General features: G+C 43.8%; 1 protein-coding gene across 1 annotated transcript in view; it reads left to right on the forward strand.

Annotated features, from left to right (window-relative positions):
- The window catches only part of ARHGAP22 (Rho GTPase activating protein 22), a 372,891-nt gene that overhangs the window by 267,396 nt on the left and 83,896 nt on the right, over window positions 1–21,599 (forward strand). The window contains exon 3 of the mRNA XM_038743958.1: window positions 7,457–7,633. Within this exon, the coding sequence (XP_038599886.1) occupies window positions 7,457–7,633 (177 nt within the window). The remainder of the gene's footprint in view (window positions 1–7,456; window positions 7,634–21,599) is intronic.

Here is a 21,599-nt window from a genome sequence, read left to right on the forward strand (position 1 = left end):
AGCGTAGATTAATGGATAAAGCACGGGACTGGGAGGTGGAAGGTCATGGGTTCTAATCCTGGCTCTGCCACTTGTCTGCTGTGTGACCTTGGACAAGTCACTTAACTTCCCTTTGCCTCAGTTACCTCATCTGTAAAATGGGGATTCAGACTGTGAGCCCCACATGGGACAACCTGATAACCTTGTATCTACCCCAACACTTAGAACAGTCCTCGGCACATAGTAAGCACTTAACAAATACCATAATTACTATTACTATTAAAACAGAAGCTCTATTCCAGGAGTCCTGGGAGCAAGCCCTACTGAGAACTCACCTCCTCCAGGAGGCCTTCCCAGACTGAGCCCCCTCCTTCCTCTCCCCCTCGTCCCCCTCCCTATCCCTCTTGCCTTACCTCCTTCCCCTCCCCACAGCACCTGTATATATGTGTATGTGTTTGTACGTATTTATTACTCTATTCATTTTATTTGTACATATTTATTCTATTTATTTTATGTTGTTAATATGTTTTGTTTTGTTCTCTGTCTCCACCATCTAGACTGTGAGCCCACTGTTGGGTAGGGACCGTCTCTGTGTGTTGCCAACTTGTACTTCCCAAGCGCTCAGTACAGTGCTCTGCACACAGTAAGCACTCAATACATACGATTGAATGAATGAATGAAATAGTGGAAGGAGCATGGGCCAGGAACCAGAGGAACTGGGGTCTCATCCCAATTCTGCCACTTGCCTGCCGTATGACCTTAGGCAAGTCACTTACCTTATCTCTACCTTAATTTCCTCATCTGAAAAATGGGGTTCAGTACCTGTTCTCCCTCCTTATGTAGACTGGGAGCCTAATGTAGGACACGGATTGTCTGACCTAGTTATCTTGAATCTGCCACCATGCTTGGCCTGTATTAAGTGCTTAATAATAATAATAATAATAATAATAATAATAATAATAATAATAATAATAGCATTTGTTAAGCACTTACTATGTGCAAAGCACTGTTCTAAGCGCTGGGAGGATACAAGTTGATCAGGTTGTCCCACATGGGGCTCACAGTCTTAATCCCCATTATACAGATGAGGTAACTGAGGCTCAGAGAAGTTAAGTGACTTACCCAAGGTCACTCAGCTGACAAGTGGCAGAGCTGGGATATGAACCCATGACCTCTGACACCAAAGCCCGGGCTCTTTCCATTGAACCATGCTGCTTCTCTATAAAATGTATTATAATGTAGTACATTATAATTGTAATTATAATGTATTACAATGTAATAATAAAATATATTATTATTAGATACATTGCCAGGAAATTATCTGATGGTGAACACATCAAAATGCCCAATGCATTACTCTGGTTTATATAATGAAGGCACATTTTGCTGTTACCTGCTTTGCCGAACAGCCTGAATACTAATAGTAATACTCATACTAATAATACTGATGCCATTCATTTGTTAAGCACTTACTACAGTATGAACCACTGGGAATTACACAATATAAACCTACCCTCTGAACTTATAACACATCCTGACTGGAAAGCAAGAACACAGTACCTTATTACCATTAGATAGATCAGTTAATCAGTGGTATTTATTGACTTAATACTGTGTGCAGAGAATTGTTTTAAGTATTTGGGAAAGTACTAAAGGGTTGGTAGACACTGTCTTTGACCACGAGGAGCTTACAGTGTAGAGGAGGAAGCAGACATTAATATAAATAAATTCCATATGTAAATAAGTGCTGTGGGACTGAGGTTGGTTTGAATATCAAGTGATTAAAGGATATAGATTCAAGTACTTAGGTAACACAGAAAGGAGAGGGAGGTGGGGAAATGAGGGTTTAGGTGGGGAAGGCCTCATGGAGGAGTGATTTTACTAAGGCTCTGAAGGAGGGGAGAGTGGCGATCTGTTGAATATAAATGGGGAGTTCCAGGATAGAGGAAGGACGTGGACAAGGGATCGGAGACAAAATAGAAGAGATCGGGGTACAGTGAATTAGAGGAATGAAATGTGAGGACTGGGTAAGAAATCAGTGAGGTAAGGTAAGGTAAGATCGGAGATGGCAACGTGATACCAGCTGGAAAGAAGGTGGTAAGGAGCTTCCGTTTGATGCGGAGGAAAATGGGCATCCACTGGAGGTTCTTGAGTAGTGGGGAGATGTGCACTGAATTTTTTTATAGAAAAGTGCTCTGGACAGAGAGTGAAGTATTAACTAAAGTGGGGAGAGGCAGGAGGTGGGAGGTCAGTGAAGAGGCTGACGCAACAGTCAAGCCATGCTTAACCCTCATCACCTCATGTGGCACATCGGTACATATTTTGCACGCAGTCAATTGATGGTATTTATTGAGTGTTTACTGTGTACAAAGCACCGTATTAAGCGTTTAGGAGAGTATAAGAAAATAGAGTCGGTAGGCGTGACTTCTGCCCTTAAGGAGCTTCCGGTCTAGAAGGGGAGACAGACATTCAAATCAGTTACAGAGAGGGGAAGCCACAGAATGTAAGAATCTGTAGAGAAGTGCTGTGGGGCTGGGGTGGGGGTGAAGATCAAAGTGTGATGTGTATATAGCTATAATTCTAGACTGTGAGCCCGTTGGGTAGGGACCGTCTCTATATGTTGCCAACTTGTACTTCCCAAGCGCTTAGTGCATACTGTAAGTGCTCAATAAATACGATTGAATGAATGAAGGAGGGTTATGATAATGTTTATGATAATGCAGGGAACATGCCTACCAACTCTACTGTATTACACTTTCCTAAGCTCTTAGTAGAGTACACTGCACATTTTAAGCACAGTATAAATACCATTGATCGAATGACTGTGAGAAAAAGAGGATAGCTGTGTTATCGACAGTGATGAGAATCAGGGAAGAAAGGGTTCGTGTGGGAAGTTGAGGAGTTCTGTTTTGGACATGTTAATTGTGAGGTGTCAGTGGTATATCCAAGTAGAGATGTCCTGAGGGCCGAGGAAATGTGAGCCAGCAAAGGAGAGAAGTCAAGGTTAAAGAGGTAGGTATGGATGATGGCACTTAAAGCTGTAGGAGCAAATTTCATCCTCCAAGGAAGTGGGTGTAGATGGAAAACTAAGATGGAGAGCTAAGGGGAATATGAACTGAATCTTGAGGGGCTCCCACAGTTAGAGGATGAAAGACATAGGAGGAGCCCGTGAAACAGACTGAGAAGGAGCAGTCAGAAAACTATGAGGAGAACAAGGAGAGGACAGGGTCAGAGAAGCCAAGTTTGGATAATGTTTCAAGTAGAAGAGGATTAAGATAGAATAGAGGCCTTCAGAGGTGGCCTTTGATATGGAAATCCATCTGGTGTGTGGATTTCCACCAGCAGTGTAGAGGAAGCCAAATGTGGAGGTGATCCACTGTTGTGAGTTAAAGGTACAAGATCAGCAGATGAACCTGGGGTTGGGCTGGGATTCGTTGGTATTTGTTAAGCACTTACTATGTGCCAGGTACTTAGTGTTGGGATAGACACAAGTTAATCAGGTTGGACACAGTCTCTGTCCCCCATAGGGCCTAGAGTCGTAATCCCCATTTTACAGATGAGGCAACTGAGGCACAGAAAACATAAGTGACTTACCCAAAATCACACAGCAGACACGTGGCGGGGCTAGGGTGAGAACCCAGGTCCATGTGACTCGTCTATGCTACAGATCACTCACCTGTAAATCATTTATTTATATTAATGTCTGTCTCCCCCCTCAAGACTTTGAGCTCATTGTGGGCAAGGAACGTGTCTAACCAACTCTGTGGTACTGGATCATCAATCATCATTATTATAATACTCTCCTTTCCCAAGCTGTGTGCTCTGCACACAGTAAGCACTCAATAAATACAATTGAATGAATACTTGGGAGGGTTTAGAGGAGATGAAGGCAGTGTCATTTAGTGAAAATAGCACAGGCACAGGAATCAGAGTCCTTGGGTTCTAATCCTGGCTGCACTCTTGACTGCTGTGTGACCTTGGGCAATTCACTTAATTTCTCTGTGCTTCACTTCCTTCATCTGAAAAATACCTGTTCTCCCCGTATTTAGACTGTGAGCCCATGTGCGATATGATTATTTTTTATCTACATCAAGCAAAAACTCCTCACTCTCAGCTTCAAGGCTGTCCATCACCTCGGGCCCTCCTACCTCACCTCCCTTTTCTCCTTTTCCAGCCCAGCCCGCACCCTCCGCTCCTCTACCGCTAACCTCCTTACTGGGCCTCGTTCTTGCCTGTCCTGCCATCGACCCCCGGCCCACGTCCTCCCCCTGGCCTGGAGTGCCCTCCCTCTGCCCATCCACCAAGCTAGCTCTCTTCTTCCCTTCAAAGCCCTACTGAGAGCTCACCTCCTCCAGCAGGCCTTCCCAGACTGAGCCCCCTTTTTCCTCTCCTCCTCCCCATCCCACCCCCCTCTGCCCTACGTCCTTCTCCTCCCCACAGCACTTGTATACATTTGTACAGATTTATTACTCTATTTATTTTACTTGTACATATTTACTACTCTATTTTGTTAATGATGTGCATATAGCTATAATTCTACTTGTTCTGACAACTTGACACCTGTCTACATGATTTGTTTTGTTGTCTGTCTCCCCCTTCTAGACTGTGAGCCCGTTGTTGGGTAGGGGCCGTCTCTATATTTTGCAGACTTGTACTTCCCAAGCACGTAGTACAGTGCTCTGCACACAGTAAGCACTCAATAAATATGATTGAATGAATGAATGAATGAATGTTAGTACAGTGCATGGCACATAACAAGTGTTTAACAAATACCACAATTATTATAAAAAAAATTTGATCCATACCCTCATAGAGCTTGCAATTGAAAAAATAAGCAGATGAAGCATTAAGAGTTTAAACTGTAGAATATATGCATTAATATGGGAAGCAGCAGGTTTAGTGGCAGTAATGGTGCTCTGAAGTCTGGGGACTTGGGTTTTAATCACAGCTCTGTCACTTGCCTGCTGTTTTACCTTAAGCAAATCACTTCACTTCTCTGGGCCTCAGTTTCCTCACCTGTAATATGGGGATGAAGTGCTTCTTTTTCCTTCATCCTTAGATTGTGAGTCCCCTATGGGATAGGGACAGAGACTGTTTCTGACCTGCTTATTTTGTATCTATCCCAGTGCTTAGCACATGGTAAGTGTTTAACCAATTCAACTCTTATTACAGAAGTACTTTGGATGGCATAAGTGGTGGTCTTTGGGAGAAGAAAAGCATAAGGTTCTTAAACCTTGCTGCCCCTTTGAATTATATAGTCCATGGAGTTTTTCATGAGCATTCTGTAATAATTAACATTACAGTTGTTACTCTTTGTTAACATTGTCTTTATAATCATTAAACTTGATGTCTTTTTTTTTCATTAAATTTGAATGGCGTTAGCAAACTGTTCAAAAAATATCCATCTCACCAAACGTGGCAGATATGTTACTGTGGTAGTGAACCACGCACAAATGCCAATCAGTCAGTCAATTTTATTTATTGAGCACTGTACTAAACACTGGGGAGAGTACAATATAACAATATTACATACACATTCCCTGCCCTCAATGACACTGTAAGAGGGAGAGACAGACATTAATATAAATAAATAAAATTACTGATCTGTACATAAGTGCTGTGGGGCTAAGAGGGAGATGAAAACAGGGAGCAAGTCAAGGCAGCGTAAAAGGGAGTGGGAGAAGAGGAAAGGAGGGCTTAGTCAGGGAAGGTCTCTTGGAGGGGATGTGACAAGCTGAAATACTGTAAAGATCTTTGGTTCAGGGAGTTCCTCCATGATTTCACTGTGCTAGCCACCTTCTATCTACAGCAGGTTACCTCATCATAACCATTAGAGCTTCTGAGCGGAGAAGCAGCGTGGCTCAGTGGAAAGAGCCCGGGCTTTGGAGTCAGAGGTCAGGGGTTCAAATCCCAGCTCTGCCAGTTGTCAGCTGTGAGACTTTGGGCAAGTCACTTCACTTCTCTGGGCAGTTACTTCATCTGTAAAATGGGGATTAAGACTGTGAGCCTGGCTTGGGACAACCTGATCACCTTGTAACCTCCCCAGCACTTAGAACAGTGCTTTGCACATAGTAAGTACTTAATAAATGCCATTATTATTATTATTATTATTCAACTTTCTATCCTATAAGAGGGCCAGAATGGGGGCCCCTAAGAGCTGGAATCAAAGTTCTTCTTTCTCCTTTGAGCCTCTCTCTGTCATCTCTCCTTCTCTCTCCTTCTGTCTGGGCCTCTGTCTCTGCCATCTCTCCCTCTGTAGCCCTCTCTCTGGGTCTCTGTCTCTATCATCTCTCTCTCTTTCCTCTGGGCCTCTGTCTCTGACACCTCTCCCTCTCTCTGGACATTGAGTTCTATCATCTCTCCCTCTCTCTGGGCCTCTGTGTATGTTGTCTCTCCTTTTCTCCGGACCTCCGTCTCAATCATCCCACTCTCCTCTGAGCTGCTGTCGTCATCTCTCATCTCTGGGCTTCTGTCTCTGTAACATATCCATCTCTCTGAGCCTCTTTCTCTATTTCTATCATCCTTCTCTCCTCTGGGCCTGTCTCCATCATCTCTTCCTCTCTCTGGGCTTCTGTCTCTACCATTCCTCTCATCTATGGGCCTCTTTCTTTATACTCTCACTCCTCTGGGCTTCTGTCATCTCTCCTTTCCTCTGGGCCTCTATCTCTATAATTTCTCCTCCCTGGGCCTCTACATCTATCAACCCTATCTCCTTTGGGCCTCTGTCTCTGTCCTCTCTCCTATCTGGGTCTCTATCATCTCTCCTCTCTGGGCTTTTACCTCTATCATTCCTCTCTACTCTGAGCCTCTGTCTCTGTCATTTATCAATCAATCAATCAATCGTATTTATTGAGTGCTTACTGTATGCAGAGCACTGTACTAAGCGCTTGGGAAATACAAGTTGGCAACATATAGAGACAGTCCCTACCCAACAGTGGGCTCACAGTCCTTCTTTCTGGGCCTCTGTCTCTCTCACCCCTGTCTCCTCTGGGCTTCTGTCTCTGTCATAGCTCTGGCAGCCTTGACCTGTGTCACCAGTGCCTGAATGTAGCACCCACCCCATTAACTCCTACATTCAACGTAAAAAATTACCACCCAACTAGCCTTCTCAACTGTTCTGCTCAACCTGGCGACCTTCTGATAAACTGAATCTTCCAAAATGATTTTGAAACTACTTTTTCTTTCAGTTATGGCATTCAATAATGAAAATGAAGGGAAAGAAAATTGAATAGGGAGAGGTGTGAGAAAAAAAAGTGAGGTGAAAAAAGAAATTCCAGTGTTGAAAATGCTTGTTCCTGATCCTAGGACTTCAGTGAAGAGGACTTGTGTATATTCAAAAGCCACAAAATAGTTTTGTTAAAAAGTATCAGACCAAGAGGAAAGCACATTGGGTACTGAGATGGAGAGGACACTAACAACTAGTAGATAAGTGTTGAATAAGGGATTAAGAGAGGTGTCTTTTTTTTCTGTGTTTCAGGTGGCTCAGGAGACCGGGATAAGTTGCCTGTTAATCATGAAGCTTTCCTTCTCATGGCTAACTCCCAGAATGACATGGAAGATTGGGTGAAAGCCATTCGTCGGGTCATATGGGCTCCGTTTGGTGGAGGTATTACAAATAGCTCACATGCTCATAAATTAAAACTAGTGCCTCAAGGTAAACATCTTCCTCTGTTTGGGGATATGCCTCATGTAACCGAGTCATAGAGATCTAGCTACAGTGCTGTGTACCTCAGCTTTAAGAAGGGGGCAGGTTTCATGCAATACAGCCTGTCAGTTGGAGCAGGTCTCACAGTTTTTGCCAAGGGAGGAAAATAGAGTTTCTCTCTAGAAAAAGAACACAAAATTCCATTAAAAATTATGTATGTGTGTGTGTATACCTATATATATACATACTAAAACAAACACATCTCTCATACCAATATTTTCCATAAAATTCAATTGCATGTGTGTATATATGTATACATACATATATATGTATAGATGTGCATGCGAAGTATGCAATATGTATAGCTATGTATGTGTATTTTTACCTAAATATTCCTATATAGATGTATTTGCTTCCGGAGACTATAGTAATTCATTCATTCTATGACATTTATTAAACTGTTTGCACAGCACTGTACTAAGCCCTTGGGAAAGTACATTATAAAAATAAACAGTGACATTCCCTGCCCACAACGAGGTCACAGTCTAGAAGGGGGAGACAGGCGTCAATGCAAATAAATTACAGATAAATACATAAGTGCTTTGGGGCTGGGGTTGGGGGAGAGCAAAGGGAGCAAGAGAAGGTGAAACTGTAATATAGTAATAATACTTTACCATGTATACTGTAATATGATATAGTATAATCTATAATATCCATGTGTATGTGAACAGGCAGTCCATAGACGGTTAAACGTATTGCCCTCAGACTACGTGACTATTCATACCCTCACACATGTTCCGTGTTGATGTGTACATGGCAAGCCACCCTTTTCATCCTTTGCCTTCTCCAGACAAGACCAGTGTTCAGTGCTCACGATCCTCTGTTTAGCAACCCTTAAAGAGAGGCCCATTTTCCAAAGTGAGACTCTGTGAAATATAATTTACCTTGCAATTCTCTGCAATTGGGGATTGGGTAGTTTATCAGCAGCAAAATACATTTCCCAGTGTCCCTACTATAGGACTATGAAAACAACATGAGGAAACTATATAGAGATAAGTGTGGTGAAGATGATAGACGAAGGTACTGAGCCTCTATAGACCTGGATCCCATTTCTTACTTTCCCTAGAGATTCTCAGAGTGAGTAATAGTACTTAATCATTGACTATCTGACTAGCGGTAAAAGGTTGAAGGGATTAGTCTTTGGAGCAACTTGAGTGTCTCAAATGGAAATTGCCTCCTAACTTTAAAGTTCATTATTCTTCTTATATCTTTCCAAGTGTAATATTATATGGATGGAAGAAGAGCTAAGTTCTTCTCTTAAGTACTATAAATAATGATATTTAATCATATAGAATTAAAGGCCACAGGGGCCATATTTGGAAACTGGAAAGGAGAGACTTGGGGGGACAAGAGGGTGAAAAGATTTCAGTGGGGACTCTGAAAAAACTGAAATCAATCCGGAAAGGCAGTGCCTTGGGAAGAAAAATGTGATGCGATTCAGATTTCAGCATCCCTTGTAAATGAATAGGGTCAGATCCTCTTGTGTATAAAATGAATTATCTTCAACGATTAAAAGCTTGGAGGTGATGAGATTCTCTGCACAATTATCTTTCTTTTAAAAAAAGAACTTCTTACATCTTTTTCAGCACCAGAGGTAAATATCCTTTGTTTTCCTTTAATGTACAGTAGTAAATTCCCCTGGCCCACAACTCAGCACCCTTGAGGCTGACTCTTCCCAAAGTCTTTTGGTGGCTTCAATCAGAAGAGAGATTGGATGGAGTGAAGGCAGGTTTGGGAGGCGTCATTCCTAGTTCTACTCCCTTGTTTTTAATGGTATTTGTTAAGCGCTTACTATGTGCCCCTCCTTCCCTCCCCCTCCTTACCTCCTTCCCTTCCCCACAGCACCTGTATATATGTATATATGTTTGTACGTATTTATTACTCTATTTTAATTGTACATATTTATTCTATTTATTTTATTCTGTTATTATGTTTTGTTTTGTTCTCTGTCTCCCCCTTCTAGACTGTGAGCCCACTGTTGGGTAGGGACCATCTCTACATGTTGCCAACTTGTACTTCCCAAGTGCTTAGTACAGTGCTCTGCACACAGTAAGCACTCAATAAATACGATTGAATGAATGAATGAATGAATGTGCCAACCACTGTACTAAACTCTGGAGAAGATGTAAGGTAATTCATTCATTCAATCGTATTTACTGAGTGCTTACTGTGTGCAGAGCACTGTACTAAGTGCTTGGGAAGTCCAAGTTGGCAACATATAGAGATGGTCCCTACCCAACAGTGGGCTCACAGTCTAGAAGAGTTGGACACAGTCCCTGTCCCACGTAAGGCTTACTCTCAATCCCCAATTTACAGATGAGGTAACTGAGGCACAGAGAAGTGAAGTGACTTGCCCAAAGTCACACAGCTGACAATTGGCAGAGCTGGGATTTGAACCCAGGTCCTTCTGACTCCCAGGCCAATGCTCTATCCACTTGACCATGCTTCTTTCATTCATTCATTCAATCGTATTTATTGAGCACTTACTGTGTACAGAGCACTGTACTAAGCGCTTGGGAAGTCCAAGTTAGCAACATAGAGAGATGGTCCTACCCAACAGCGGGCTCACAGTCTAGAACGGGGAGACGGACAACAAAACAAAACATATTAACAAAATAAAATAAATAGAATAAATATGTACAAATAAAATAGAGTGATAAATATGTACAAAGATATATACATATATACAGGTGCTGTGGGGAGGGGAAGGAGGTAAGGCGGGGGGATGGGGGGAGGAGGGGAGAGCGTCTTCTCTACTACCTCTTTAAAAACAAACAAAAAATCAAATGATAAGGGAAGGGGAATTTAGTGCCCCTAATGGAGTGAAGTCACTCCAACCAATAGAAAACTTGTTTTTGCAGCTCTCCCAAACCCCTAACCTGCCACTGGATGATCTTCTTAAAGCAGGGAAGAAAGCATGCTTGTGATGCTCAAGAAGGATGTCCATCTCCCAGTATCCTATTGTTTGGGGATAATAATGATGATGATGGTATTTGTTAAGCGCTTACTATGTGCCAAGCACTGTTCTAAGCACCGGGATAGATACAAGGTGATCAGGTTGTCCCACGTGGGGCTCACAGTCTTAATGCCCATTTTACAGATGAGGAAACTGAGGCTCAGAGAAGTTAAGTGACTTGCCCAAGGTCATGCAGCAGACATGTGGTGGAACCAGGATTAGAACCCATGACTTAAGACTCCCAAGCCCGTGCTCTTTCCACTGAGCCACGCTGCTTCTCTGGTAGATACAAGTTTATCAGGTTGTCCCACTTTACAGTCTTAATGCCCATTTTACAGATGAGGTAACTGAGGGACAGAGAAATGAAGTGACTTGCCCAAAGTCACACAGCTGACAAGTGGTGGAGCCGCGATTAGAACTCACGGCCTCTGACTCCCAAACCCATGCTCTTTCCACTAAGCCACGTTGCTTCTCCAACTGCTATTGTGATTCTTCATCCCAGAACCAGGGTATCCATTTCCCTGATACTCTACTCTAAGAAATGGTTTAGAACAGAAGTCAGGGTAGTGTCCAAACCTTCTTCTCCCCAAAGAACACCAGGGAAAGAGAAAGAGTTAACTGTTAATGGAGAAAAGACATTAGTTTATGCAAGTAGGCAGAGAAAGGGAGAAGCTGCCATTCCCAGGTGAAATCTAGACTATGTTTCCAGTTTGTCATGACTCTGGTTGGATTAGAAGGGGAATGTTTCACACCGCACTAGGGTCTGTGGATGTTTGGTGCCTCAAATTCCAACCTCTTCGTGCCGTATTTTGTTAGTATGTTTGGTTTTGTTCTCTGTCTCCCCCTTTTAGACTGTGAGCCCACTGTTGGGTAGGGACTATCTCTATATGTTGCCAATTTGTACTTCCCAAGCGCTTAGTACAGTGCTCTGCACTCAGTAAGCACTCAATAAATACGATTGATGATGATGATGATGATTCTGGCCACAGCTATGTGGATTTGCTGTGCATCAGGGTCTCTGCTGCCTCCAGCATGCACAACATGTGACCTCATCCAGTGGATTCACCCAAGTAGGAGCTCATTGTGGTCAAATGACATTTCTCAGCTGATCAATCGAAACTAACATCATCATCCAAAGAGGGATACTGCAGCCTAAGAAAGCTTTCAGCTGTCAAAACAGCTCAACGAGGCACCTGTGATTTGGTCAGAGGATGCTCAAGCCCCGGTGAAAGCAATGGGATCGTGTTTTCCCCAGCTACAGTTTCAGATCCTAAACAGGCATTAGAAATGTTTCATAGAGTTATCCAAAAGCTGACAAGAGGCTTCTCGATAGGCTTGCTATTTAGTAGGACAGAGATCCAAGCATATGCTCGTCGTTATTTCATTATGTTATGTCTGCGTACCATGACTACTTATAGCTAGGGCTACATTAAGTATATAATTGCACCCGTGAATGTGAAACAGTCGTTCTGTGCTTGTTCTGATCATTTAGAGCCTGCTAAAATTTAAACGGAGTCCCAACCGAAGACATTTGGGCCGTAGGAAGGCAGAAGACAAATTAAATATGAAACTTTGATCACGTAATGATATCTTTCATTCTTGATCTGAAGAACTGTATAAATCAGAAAAACTGTAGCTTACATTCAGGCTGGCACAGGAACACATGTGAGGGTCGCCGAGCATGAGAGAAGCAGCGTAGCTCAGTGGAAAGAGCACGGGCTTTGGAGTCAGAGGTCATGGGTTCGAATTCCGGCTCCGCCACTTGTCAGCTGTGTGACTTTGGGCAAGTCACTTAACTTCTCTGTGCCTCAGTTCCCTCATCTGTAACATGGGGATTAAGACTGTGAGCCCCCTGTGGGACAACCTGATTGCCTTGTAACCTCCCCAGCGCTTAGAACAGTGCTTTGCACATAATAAGCGCTTAATAAATGTTATCATTATTATTATTATGTATGTGCAGGGTGTTTTGTAATGCTGCTACTAACCTGTTTTCTCCCAGAAAGAGGTATCATATAGCCACTTCTGTGTTTCCTCTGAATGAATGTGGTGCTTTTCATTCATTCATTCATTCAATTGTATTTATTGAGCGCTTACTGTGTGCAGAGCACTGTACTAAGTGCTTGGGAAGTACAAGTCGGCAAAATATAGAGACGGTCCCTACCCAACAACGGGCTCACAGTCTAGAAGGGCATAATGGATAGAGCACCAGTCTGGGAGTCAGAAGGTCATGGGTTCTAATCCCAGCTCCGCCACTTGTCTGCAGTGTAATCTTGGGCAAATCACGTTACTTCTCTGTACCTCAGTTACCTCATCTGTAAAATGGGGGTTGAGACTGTGAGCCCCATATGTGACAGGGACTCTGTCTAACCCAATTTGCTTGTATCTACCCTGGTACTTAGTACAGTGCCTTGCACATAGTAAGTGCTTAACAAATACCATTATTATTATTATTATTATTGTAATCTTGCAGGTGAATTTCCACTTTCACCTACAATTTAGCAGGTTTCAAAATAGAGTGTAACACTAAATGGCACTCTAGCAAATATGTGTCCCCTTTTGAACTCCCGAAGTTCCCACCAATTGAATGAGAGTTGGAATTTCCTTTTCCCGGCACATGCAATCAATTAATGGCACATGTATATTGAGGGCCTTTTGTGTGCAGGGCTCTGTACTACACCTTTTCTACACCTCCATTGCTGTGTGGCTTTGGGGCAGTCGTTTAACTTCTCTATGCCTCAGTTTCTTTACCTGTAAAATGGGGATGTACTTTCTTCCCCTTGGACTGAGAAGAGAGAGCAGCGTGGCTCAGTGGAAAGAGCATGGGCTTGGGAGTCAGAGGTCATGGGTTCAAATCCTGCTCTGCTGCTTGTCAGCTGTGTGACTTTGGGCAATTCACTTCACTTCTCTGTGCCTCAGTTCCCTCATCTGTAAAATGGGGGTTAAGACTATGAGCCCCACGTGGGACAACCTAATCACCTTGTATCTTCCCCAGCTCTTAGAACAGTGCTTTGCCATAGTAAGTGCTTAACAGATGCCATCATTATTTTTTATGGGCTTCTCCTCCCCCTCCCATCCCCTTACCTTAGGGGTTCCTCAAGGGTCAGTTCCTGGTCAACTTTCATTCATTCAATCATATTCATTGAGCGCTTACTGTGTGCAGAGCACTGTCCTAAGCGCTTGGGAAGTACAAGCTGTCAGCATATAGAGACGGTCTCTACCCAACAACGGGCTCACATTCAATCCCACAGCTTCAACTATCATCTCTACGCTGATGACACCCAAATCTACATCTCTGCCTCTGCTCTGTCTCCCTCCCTCCAGGCTCATATCTCCTCCTGCCTTCAGGACATCTCCATCTGGATGTCTGCCCGCCATCCAAAACTCAATATGTCCAAGACTGAACTCCTTATTTTCCCTCCCAAACCCTGTCCTCTCCCTGACTTTCCCGTCTCCCTGACTATCCCATCACTGCAGATGGCACTATCATCCTTCCCATCTCACAAGCCCGCACCCTTGGTGTCATCCTCGACTTCGCTCTCTCATTCACCCCACACATCCAACCCATCACCGAAACCTGCCAGTCTCACCTCCACAACATTGCCAAGATCCACCCTTTCCTCTCCATTCCAAACCACTACCTTGCTGGTTCAATCTCTCATCCTATCCCGACTGGTTTACTGCATCAGCCTCCTCTCTGATCTCCACTCTGGGCCTGTCACTCCCCTCCTCAAAAATCTCCAGTAGCTGCCTGTCAACTTACAAATCAAGCAAAAACTCCTCACTCTCGGCTTCAAGGCTGTCCATAACCTCCCCTCCTCCTACCTCCCTCCCTTCTCTCCTTCTCCAGCCCAGCCCGCACCTTCCGCACCTCTGCCACCGCTAACTTCCTCACCATGTCTCGTTCTCGCCTGTCCTGCCGTCGACCGCCGGCCCACGTCCTCCCCCGGGCCTGGAATGCCCTCCCTCTGCCCATCCGCCAAGCTAGCTCTCTTTCTCCCTTCAAGCCCTCCTGAGAGCTCACCTCCTCCAGGAGGCCTTCCCAGGCTGAGCCCCCTTTTTCCTTTCCTCCTCCCCATCCCCCCCTCTGCCCTATCTCCTTTCCCTCCCCACAGCACATATTTGTACAGATTTATTACTCTATCAATTTTACTTGTACATATTTACTATTCTATTTATTTTGTTAATGATGTGCATATAGCTATAATTCTATTTGTTCTGAAGATTTTGACACCTGTCTACATGTTTTGTTTTGTTGCCTGTCTCCCCCTTCTAGACTGTGAGCCCATTGTTGGGTAGGGACCGTCTCTGTATGTTGCCGACTTGTACTTCCCAAGCACTTAGTATAGTGCTGTGCACACAATAAGCGCTCAATAAATATGATTGAATGAATGAATGAATGAATGAATGAATGAATGAATGAATGAAAGAGAGCTCCATGTGGGACAAGTACTGGGATCTAATTTAATCTACTCCAGTGCTTAGGGCAGTTCTTGGTACATAGTACATAGTACCTCAGCCATGCCCTGTAAAACTGCTGAACAAAGCCACAAGGAGCCTGAAATCCTGGCCTTGGTGCCCTACTCGCTGTGGTCAGGGAAATGTGTCTGCTTAGTGCTGTATCATACTCTCCCAAGCACTTAATACAGTGCTTCGCACACAGCAAGCACATAAATTCATCTTAAATGACATGATAAAAGGAAAAATGGTTTTCATTGGGGTAATATGTTGTCCAATAAATGGCACTTTATTTGCTGGAGAGAGTGCGTTTGTATCATAAGCATCAAGCTGTCTCCTTTCATTAATGATTCTAAAGCTTTTGTTACTATGATAAAATTTATGTGGGAGAGATATTGTACCCAGCTGTTACATGGGTACAATTCCATGTTTGAGCAGAGTTATTTGATTAGTCTGCAAATCAACAATATGCTTAAAAGTGCCATTCTTTGCCAAAAAGCAATGCAGAGTATCTTATGGTTATTAAGCTTGTGGTATTTGTTAGGCATTTACTGTGTGCCAGGCACTGTGCTGAGCACTGGGGTGGATACGAGCAATTCTGGTTGGACACAGTCCCTGTACCACATGGAGCTCACAGTCTCAATCCCCATTTTACAGGTGAGGGAAGTGAGGCCCAGAGAAGTGAAGTGACTTGCCCCAGGCCACAAAGCAGACAAGTGGCAGAGCTGGGATTAGAGCAACAGTGCTTGGCACATAGTAAGCGCTTAACAAATCCCATCATCATTCTGACCTATGACATACTGACAGTCTTCTAAACTGTGAGCCCATTGTTGGGTTGGGACCGTCTCTGTATGTTGCCAATTTGTACTTTCCAAGCACTTAGTACAGTGCTGTGCACACAGCAAGCACTCAATAAATACGATTGAATGAATGATAAATACGATTGACTTGAATTGTCATATTTATTATGGTCCTTTGTCTCTTATAGTATTAGTTTTCCTTTTCCTTTCTACCCCCATAAGCAGCATGGCTCAGTGGAAAGAGCATGGGCTTTGAAGTCAGAGGTCATGGGTTCGAATCCCGGCTCCGCCACGTCAGGGGTGTGACCTTGGGCAAGTCACTTAACTTCTCTGAGCCTCAGTTACCTAACCTGTAAAATGGGGATTAAGACTGTGAGCCCCATGTGGGACAACCTGATCACCTTGTAGCCCCCCAGCGCTTAGAACAGTGCTCAGCACATAGTAAGCGCTTAACAAATACCATTATTATTATTATTGTTACCTCCAACATCTCCTACAACTCCTTAGTCTTACACTGTGAGTCCATGTCTGTTTTTCCTCTCTGTAGGTTTTCCTAGCATTTTGTATAGTCCCTCTAGACTGTAATGTCCTTGTGGGCAGGGAGTGTGTTATATTGTTATACTGTACTCTCTCAAGTGCTTAGTACAGTGCTCTGCACAAAATAAGCACTCAGTAAATACGATTAACTGAGTGACCACAGCACTTTGCAAATTGTAGGAGCTCAATATATTCAATTGTCATTTATTTTATTTATTTATTTAAGGTATTTGTTAAGTGCTTACTGTGTGTCCAGCACTGTCCTTCAAGCTAGGGTAGATGCAAGTTAATTAGGTCAGATACAATCCCTGTCCCACATGGGGCTCACAGTCTATAGGAAGAACTGGGTTTGAGTTCCAGTTTTACAGTTGAGGAAACAGAGGCACAAAGAAGTTAAGTGGCTTGCCCAAGTTCACACAGCAGAGAAGTGGCAGAGCCGGGATTAGAACCCAAGACCTTCTGATTTACAGGCCTATGCTCTATCCACTACACAAACAAAATTCTCCCTACTATGGTAAGCTCTGGAATAATTTATGGGAGCTATTCAATGTAGCACTTCTCTCTCTTTTTCTCAGGATGGCTTTTCAATTGTTTTGTACCCTGATATATCCCAATGAACCAAGAAAACATCTTTCCAGCAAGAAAAGCAGATGAAAGGAGACAGAAAGCCCAAGCCTATGAGAAAAAATATTGAGTCCCCCATTGCCCACCCCGACAGAGATCTGAGAGAATTTTGAATGAATTCCTTTGGGTGGAATTCATCATCTTTTAAATGCAGATTTCATTCACAGTCACTATCTGCTGGAGTATCTGTTTGAAATTCAGGATGCCAAATGGTAGCCCTTCAGACACAATCAGATGCAAAATTTCATTTAGCCAGGAGCTGTTTTCAGTGATAACTCTGCAGTCTTCCTCCAGCAGCAAAATACAAGAAGCCATTTAGAGACTATGCCAACTGGTGGCTGTGACTAAATTTTGGATATTTTGGATAGCTACAGCCAAACAGTAATATATTTTTCCTAATGACAAGAGCACTAGAAACCTACCGAATCCTGAGTGCAGACTGTAAACTTCAGAGTCCTGAGAGTGCCCCTTGAACTTTACTAAAGCTTAGTAGCTCAATGTTCTCTGCATATTTTCCCACAAATTCTCCAAAAGTCAGCTAAGGGAAAGGTGGTTTTGATATTTCCCTGTAGAAACTAGCAAAAGGAGAAGCAGCGTGGCCTAGTGTATAGATCACCAGCCTGGGAGTTAGAAGGACCTGGGTTCTAGTCTCAGCTCTCCCGTGTCTGTTGTGTGACCGTAGGTGAGTCACTTAATTTATCTGTGCCTCAGTTCCCTCATCTTTTAAAATTGGGGATTTAGACTGTGAGCCTCTTGTGGGACATTGTGTTCAACCTGATTATCCTTTATTGACTGCGGCACTTAGAACAGTGCCTGGCATTTTATGGGCTCCTCCTCCCCCTCCCATCCCCTTATTTTAGGGGTTCCTCAAGGGTCAGTTCTTGGTTCCCTTCTGTTCTTTATCTACACTCACTCCCTTGGTGAACTCATTCGCTCCCACAGCTTCAACTTTCATCTCTATGCTGATGACACCCAAATGTACATCTCCGCCTCTGCTCTCTCTCCCTCCCTCCAGGCTCATATCTCCTCCTTCCTTCAGGACATCTCCATCTGGATGTCTGCCCACATCAAGTGCTTAGTACAGTGCTCTGCACACAGTAAGCACTCAGTAAATATGATTGAATGAATGAATCAATCTAAAACTCAATATGTTCAAGACTGAACTCCTTATCTTCCCTCCCAAACCCTGTCCTCTCCCTGACTTTCCCGTCACTGTAGACGGCACTAGCATCCTTCCCGTTTCACAAGCCCACAACCTTGCTTCCATCACTGTAGACGGCACTAGCATCCTTCCCGTCTCACAAGCCCACAACCTTGATGTCATCCTCGACTCCGCTCGCTCATTCACCCCACACATCCAATCTGTCACCAAAACCTGCCGGTCTCACCTCCACAACATTGCCAAGATCCGCCCTTTCCTCTCGATCCAAACCGCTACCTTGCTGGTTCAATCTCTCATCCTATCCCGACTGGATTACTGCATCAGTCTAAGCCCACTGTTGGGTAGGGACTGTCTCTATATGTTGCCAACTTGTACTTCCCAAGCGCTTAGTACAGTGCTCTGCACACAGTAAGCACTCAATAAATATGATTGATTGATTGATCAGCCTCCTCTCTGATCCCCCATCCTCCTGTCTCTCCCCGCTTCAGTCTATACTTCATTCTGCTGCCCAGATTATCTCTGTACAGAAACGCTCTGGGCATGTCACTCCCCTCCTCAAAAATCTCCAGTGGTTGCCTGTCAACCTATGAATCAAGCAAAAACTCCTCACTCTCAGCTTCAAGGCTGTCCATCACCTCCCAGCCTCCTACCTCACCTCCCTTCTCTCCTTCTCCAGCCCAGCCTGCACCCTCCGCTCCTCTGCCGCTAACCTCCACACTGTGCCTCGTCCTCACCTGTCCCGTCGTCAACCCCCGGCCCACATCCTTCCCCGGGCCTTAAATGCCCTCCCTGCACACATCCGCCAAACTGGCTCTCTTCCTCCCTTCAAAGCCCTACTGAGAGCTCACCTCCTCCAGGAGGCCTTCCCAGACTGTGCCCCCTTTTTCCTCTCCTCCTCCCCATCCCCCGACCTGCCCTACCTCCTACCCCTCCCCACAGCATTTGTATATATTTGTACAGATTTACTACTCTATTTATTTTACTTGTACATATTTACTATTCTATTTATTTTGTTAATGATGTGCTTATAGCTATAATCTTATTTATTCTAACGATTTTGACACCTGTCTACATGCTTTGTTTTGTTGTCTGTCTCCCCCTTCTAGACTGTGAGCCCATTGTTGGGTAGGGACTGTCTCTATATGTTGCCAACTTGTGCTTCCCAAGCGTGTAGTACACTGCTCTGCACACAGTAAGTGCTCAATAAATACGATTGAATGAATGAATATAGAAAGCGCTTAACAAATACAATTTAAAAAAGGGGATGGAGTGAATGAAGTAATTTATCTCATGCCCCACCCCAGGTGGGGAATCCAGAAAGAGGATATACAAACATTTCAAGCACTCAATCATTTTACTCACCAGACTACTTTTTCAATGAGTTGGTTCCAGTTCAGCATGATTATCTCTGAAAAGTTCCCATTAGATCTGGAACGGTGGGTCAGGAGGGCAGTCAGTCTCTCAATCATATTTACTGAGCGCTTACTGTGTGCAGAGCACCGTACTAAGTGCTTGGGAGAGTGAATACAACATAAAAATAACTCAGCTATCTTCAGTCCTCTAATGCTAACCTTCTCACTGTTCCTCATTCTCTCCTGTCTCGCCATTGACCCCTAGCCCACGTCCTCTGACCTGGAATGCCCTCCCTCCTCAAATCCAACAATTACTCTCCTCACCTTCAAAGCCTTATTGAAGGCACACCTCCTCCAAGAGGCCTTCCCAGGCTAAGCCCCACTTTTCTTCATCTCCCACTCCCTTCTGTATCACCCTAACTTGCTCCCTTTGCTCTTCCCCCCTCCCAGCCCCACAGCACTCGTGTACATATCTGTCATTTTATTTGTTTATATTGATGTCTGTCTCCCCCGCTCTAGATTGTAAGCTTGTTGTGGACAGGGAATGTCACTGTTTATTGCTGTGTTGTACTTTCCCAAGCGCTTAGTATGGTGATCTGCACACAGTAAGCGCTCAATAAATACGATTGAATGAATGAATGAATGAACAATAAACAGACACCAGAAAGAATGATTGCTTTTGTTCTGGTATAAACCCACAAAGTCGGTTTCTCATGATCTAAGATATCCTAAGCTCCATTCAGAACCGCATTTGCTCTGAATGTGGTCTGTCCATCTACCCACTTATGGTTTAAGCTCCTTGTGGGCAGGAAACTTGTCTTATTTTTCAGTTCCAAAGTGTTTAAATAGAGTACACTGCTTTTAGTGGTGCTCAACAAATACCACCCGTTCATTCATTCATTCAGTTATATTTACTAAGGGCTTACTGTGTGCAGAGCACTGTAAACTTGGGAGAATATAACAATAAATGACACATTCCCTACCCACAATGAGATTGCAGCCTAGAGAACGAGTTTACCATCTAGAGTTTACAGTCTACATCCCTAAAACTACTATTACGACTACTACTTTTACTACTAAATCAGTCAGTGGTATTTTGAGCGCTTACTGTGTACAGAGCACTGTAGTAAGCCATTGGGAGAGTACAATATAACAACAAACAGACACATTCCGAGTACAATATAACAACCAACAGACATATTCCTGCCGCGACGAGCTACCCACAATGAGATTACAGACTAGAGAATGAGTTTACAATCTAGAGTTTAACGTCCACCTCCCCTAAAACTACTATTATGATTATTACTTCTACTACTAAATCAGTCAGTAGTGTTTACTGACCACTTGCTCTGTTTAGAGCTCTGTATTAAGTGTTCAGGAGAATTCAACAGCTAGTATACTGTTACATAATAATAATAATAGTAATAATGGTATTTGCTAAGCGCTTACTGTGTGCCATGCAATGTTCTAAGCACTGGGGTAGATATAAGGTAATCAGGTTGTCCCATATGAGGCTCACAGTCTTAATCCCCATTTTACAGATGAGGGAACTGAGGCACAAAGAAGTAAAGTGGCTTGTCCAAAGTCACACAGCTGACAAGTGATGGAGTTGGGATTAGAACCCACAACCTCTGATTCTCAAGCCCGTGCTCTTTCCACTAAGCCACGTAACTACTACTACTACCATTACTACTGCGTGGCTCAGTGGATAGAGCAAGGGCCTGGGAGTTAGAAGGTCCTGGGTTCTAATTCTGGATCCACCTCATGTCTGCCGTGTGACCTTGGACAAGTCATTCATTCATTCAATCGTATTTATTGAGCACTTACTGTGTGCAGAGCACTGTACTAAGAGCTTGGGAAGTACAAGTTGGCAACATATAGAGACGGTCCCTACCCAACAACGGGACAAGTCACTTAACTTCTCTGGGCCTCAGTTATCTCATCTGTAAAATGGGGATCAAGACTGTGAGCGCCATGAGGGGCAGGGACCGTGTCCAACCTGATTTACTTTTATCTACCCTAGAGCTTA

The sequence above is a fragment of the Tachyglossus aculeatus genome, chromosome 3 (assembly GCF_015852505.1).
Source record: "Tachyglossus aculeatus isolate mTacAcu1 chromosome 3, mTacAcu1.pri, whole genome shotgun sequence".
Lineage (NCBI taxonomy): Eukaryota > Metazoa > Chordata > Mammalia > Monotremata > Tachyglossidae > Tachyglossus > Tachyglossus aculeatus.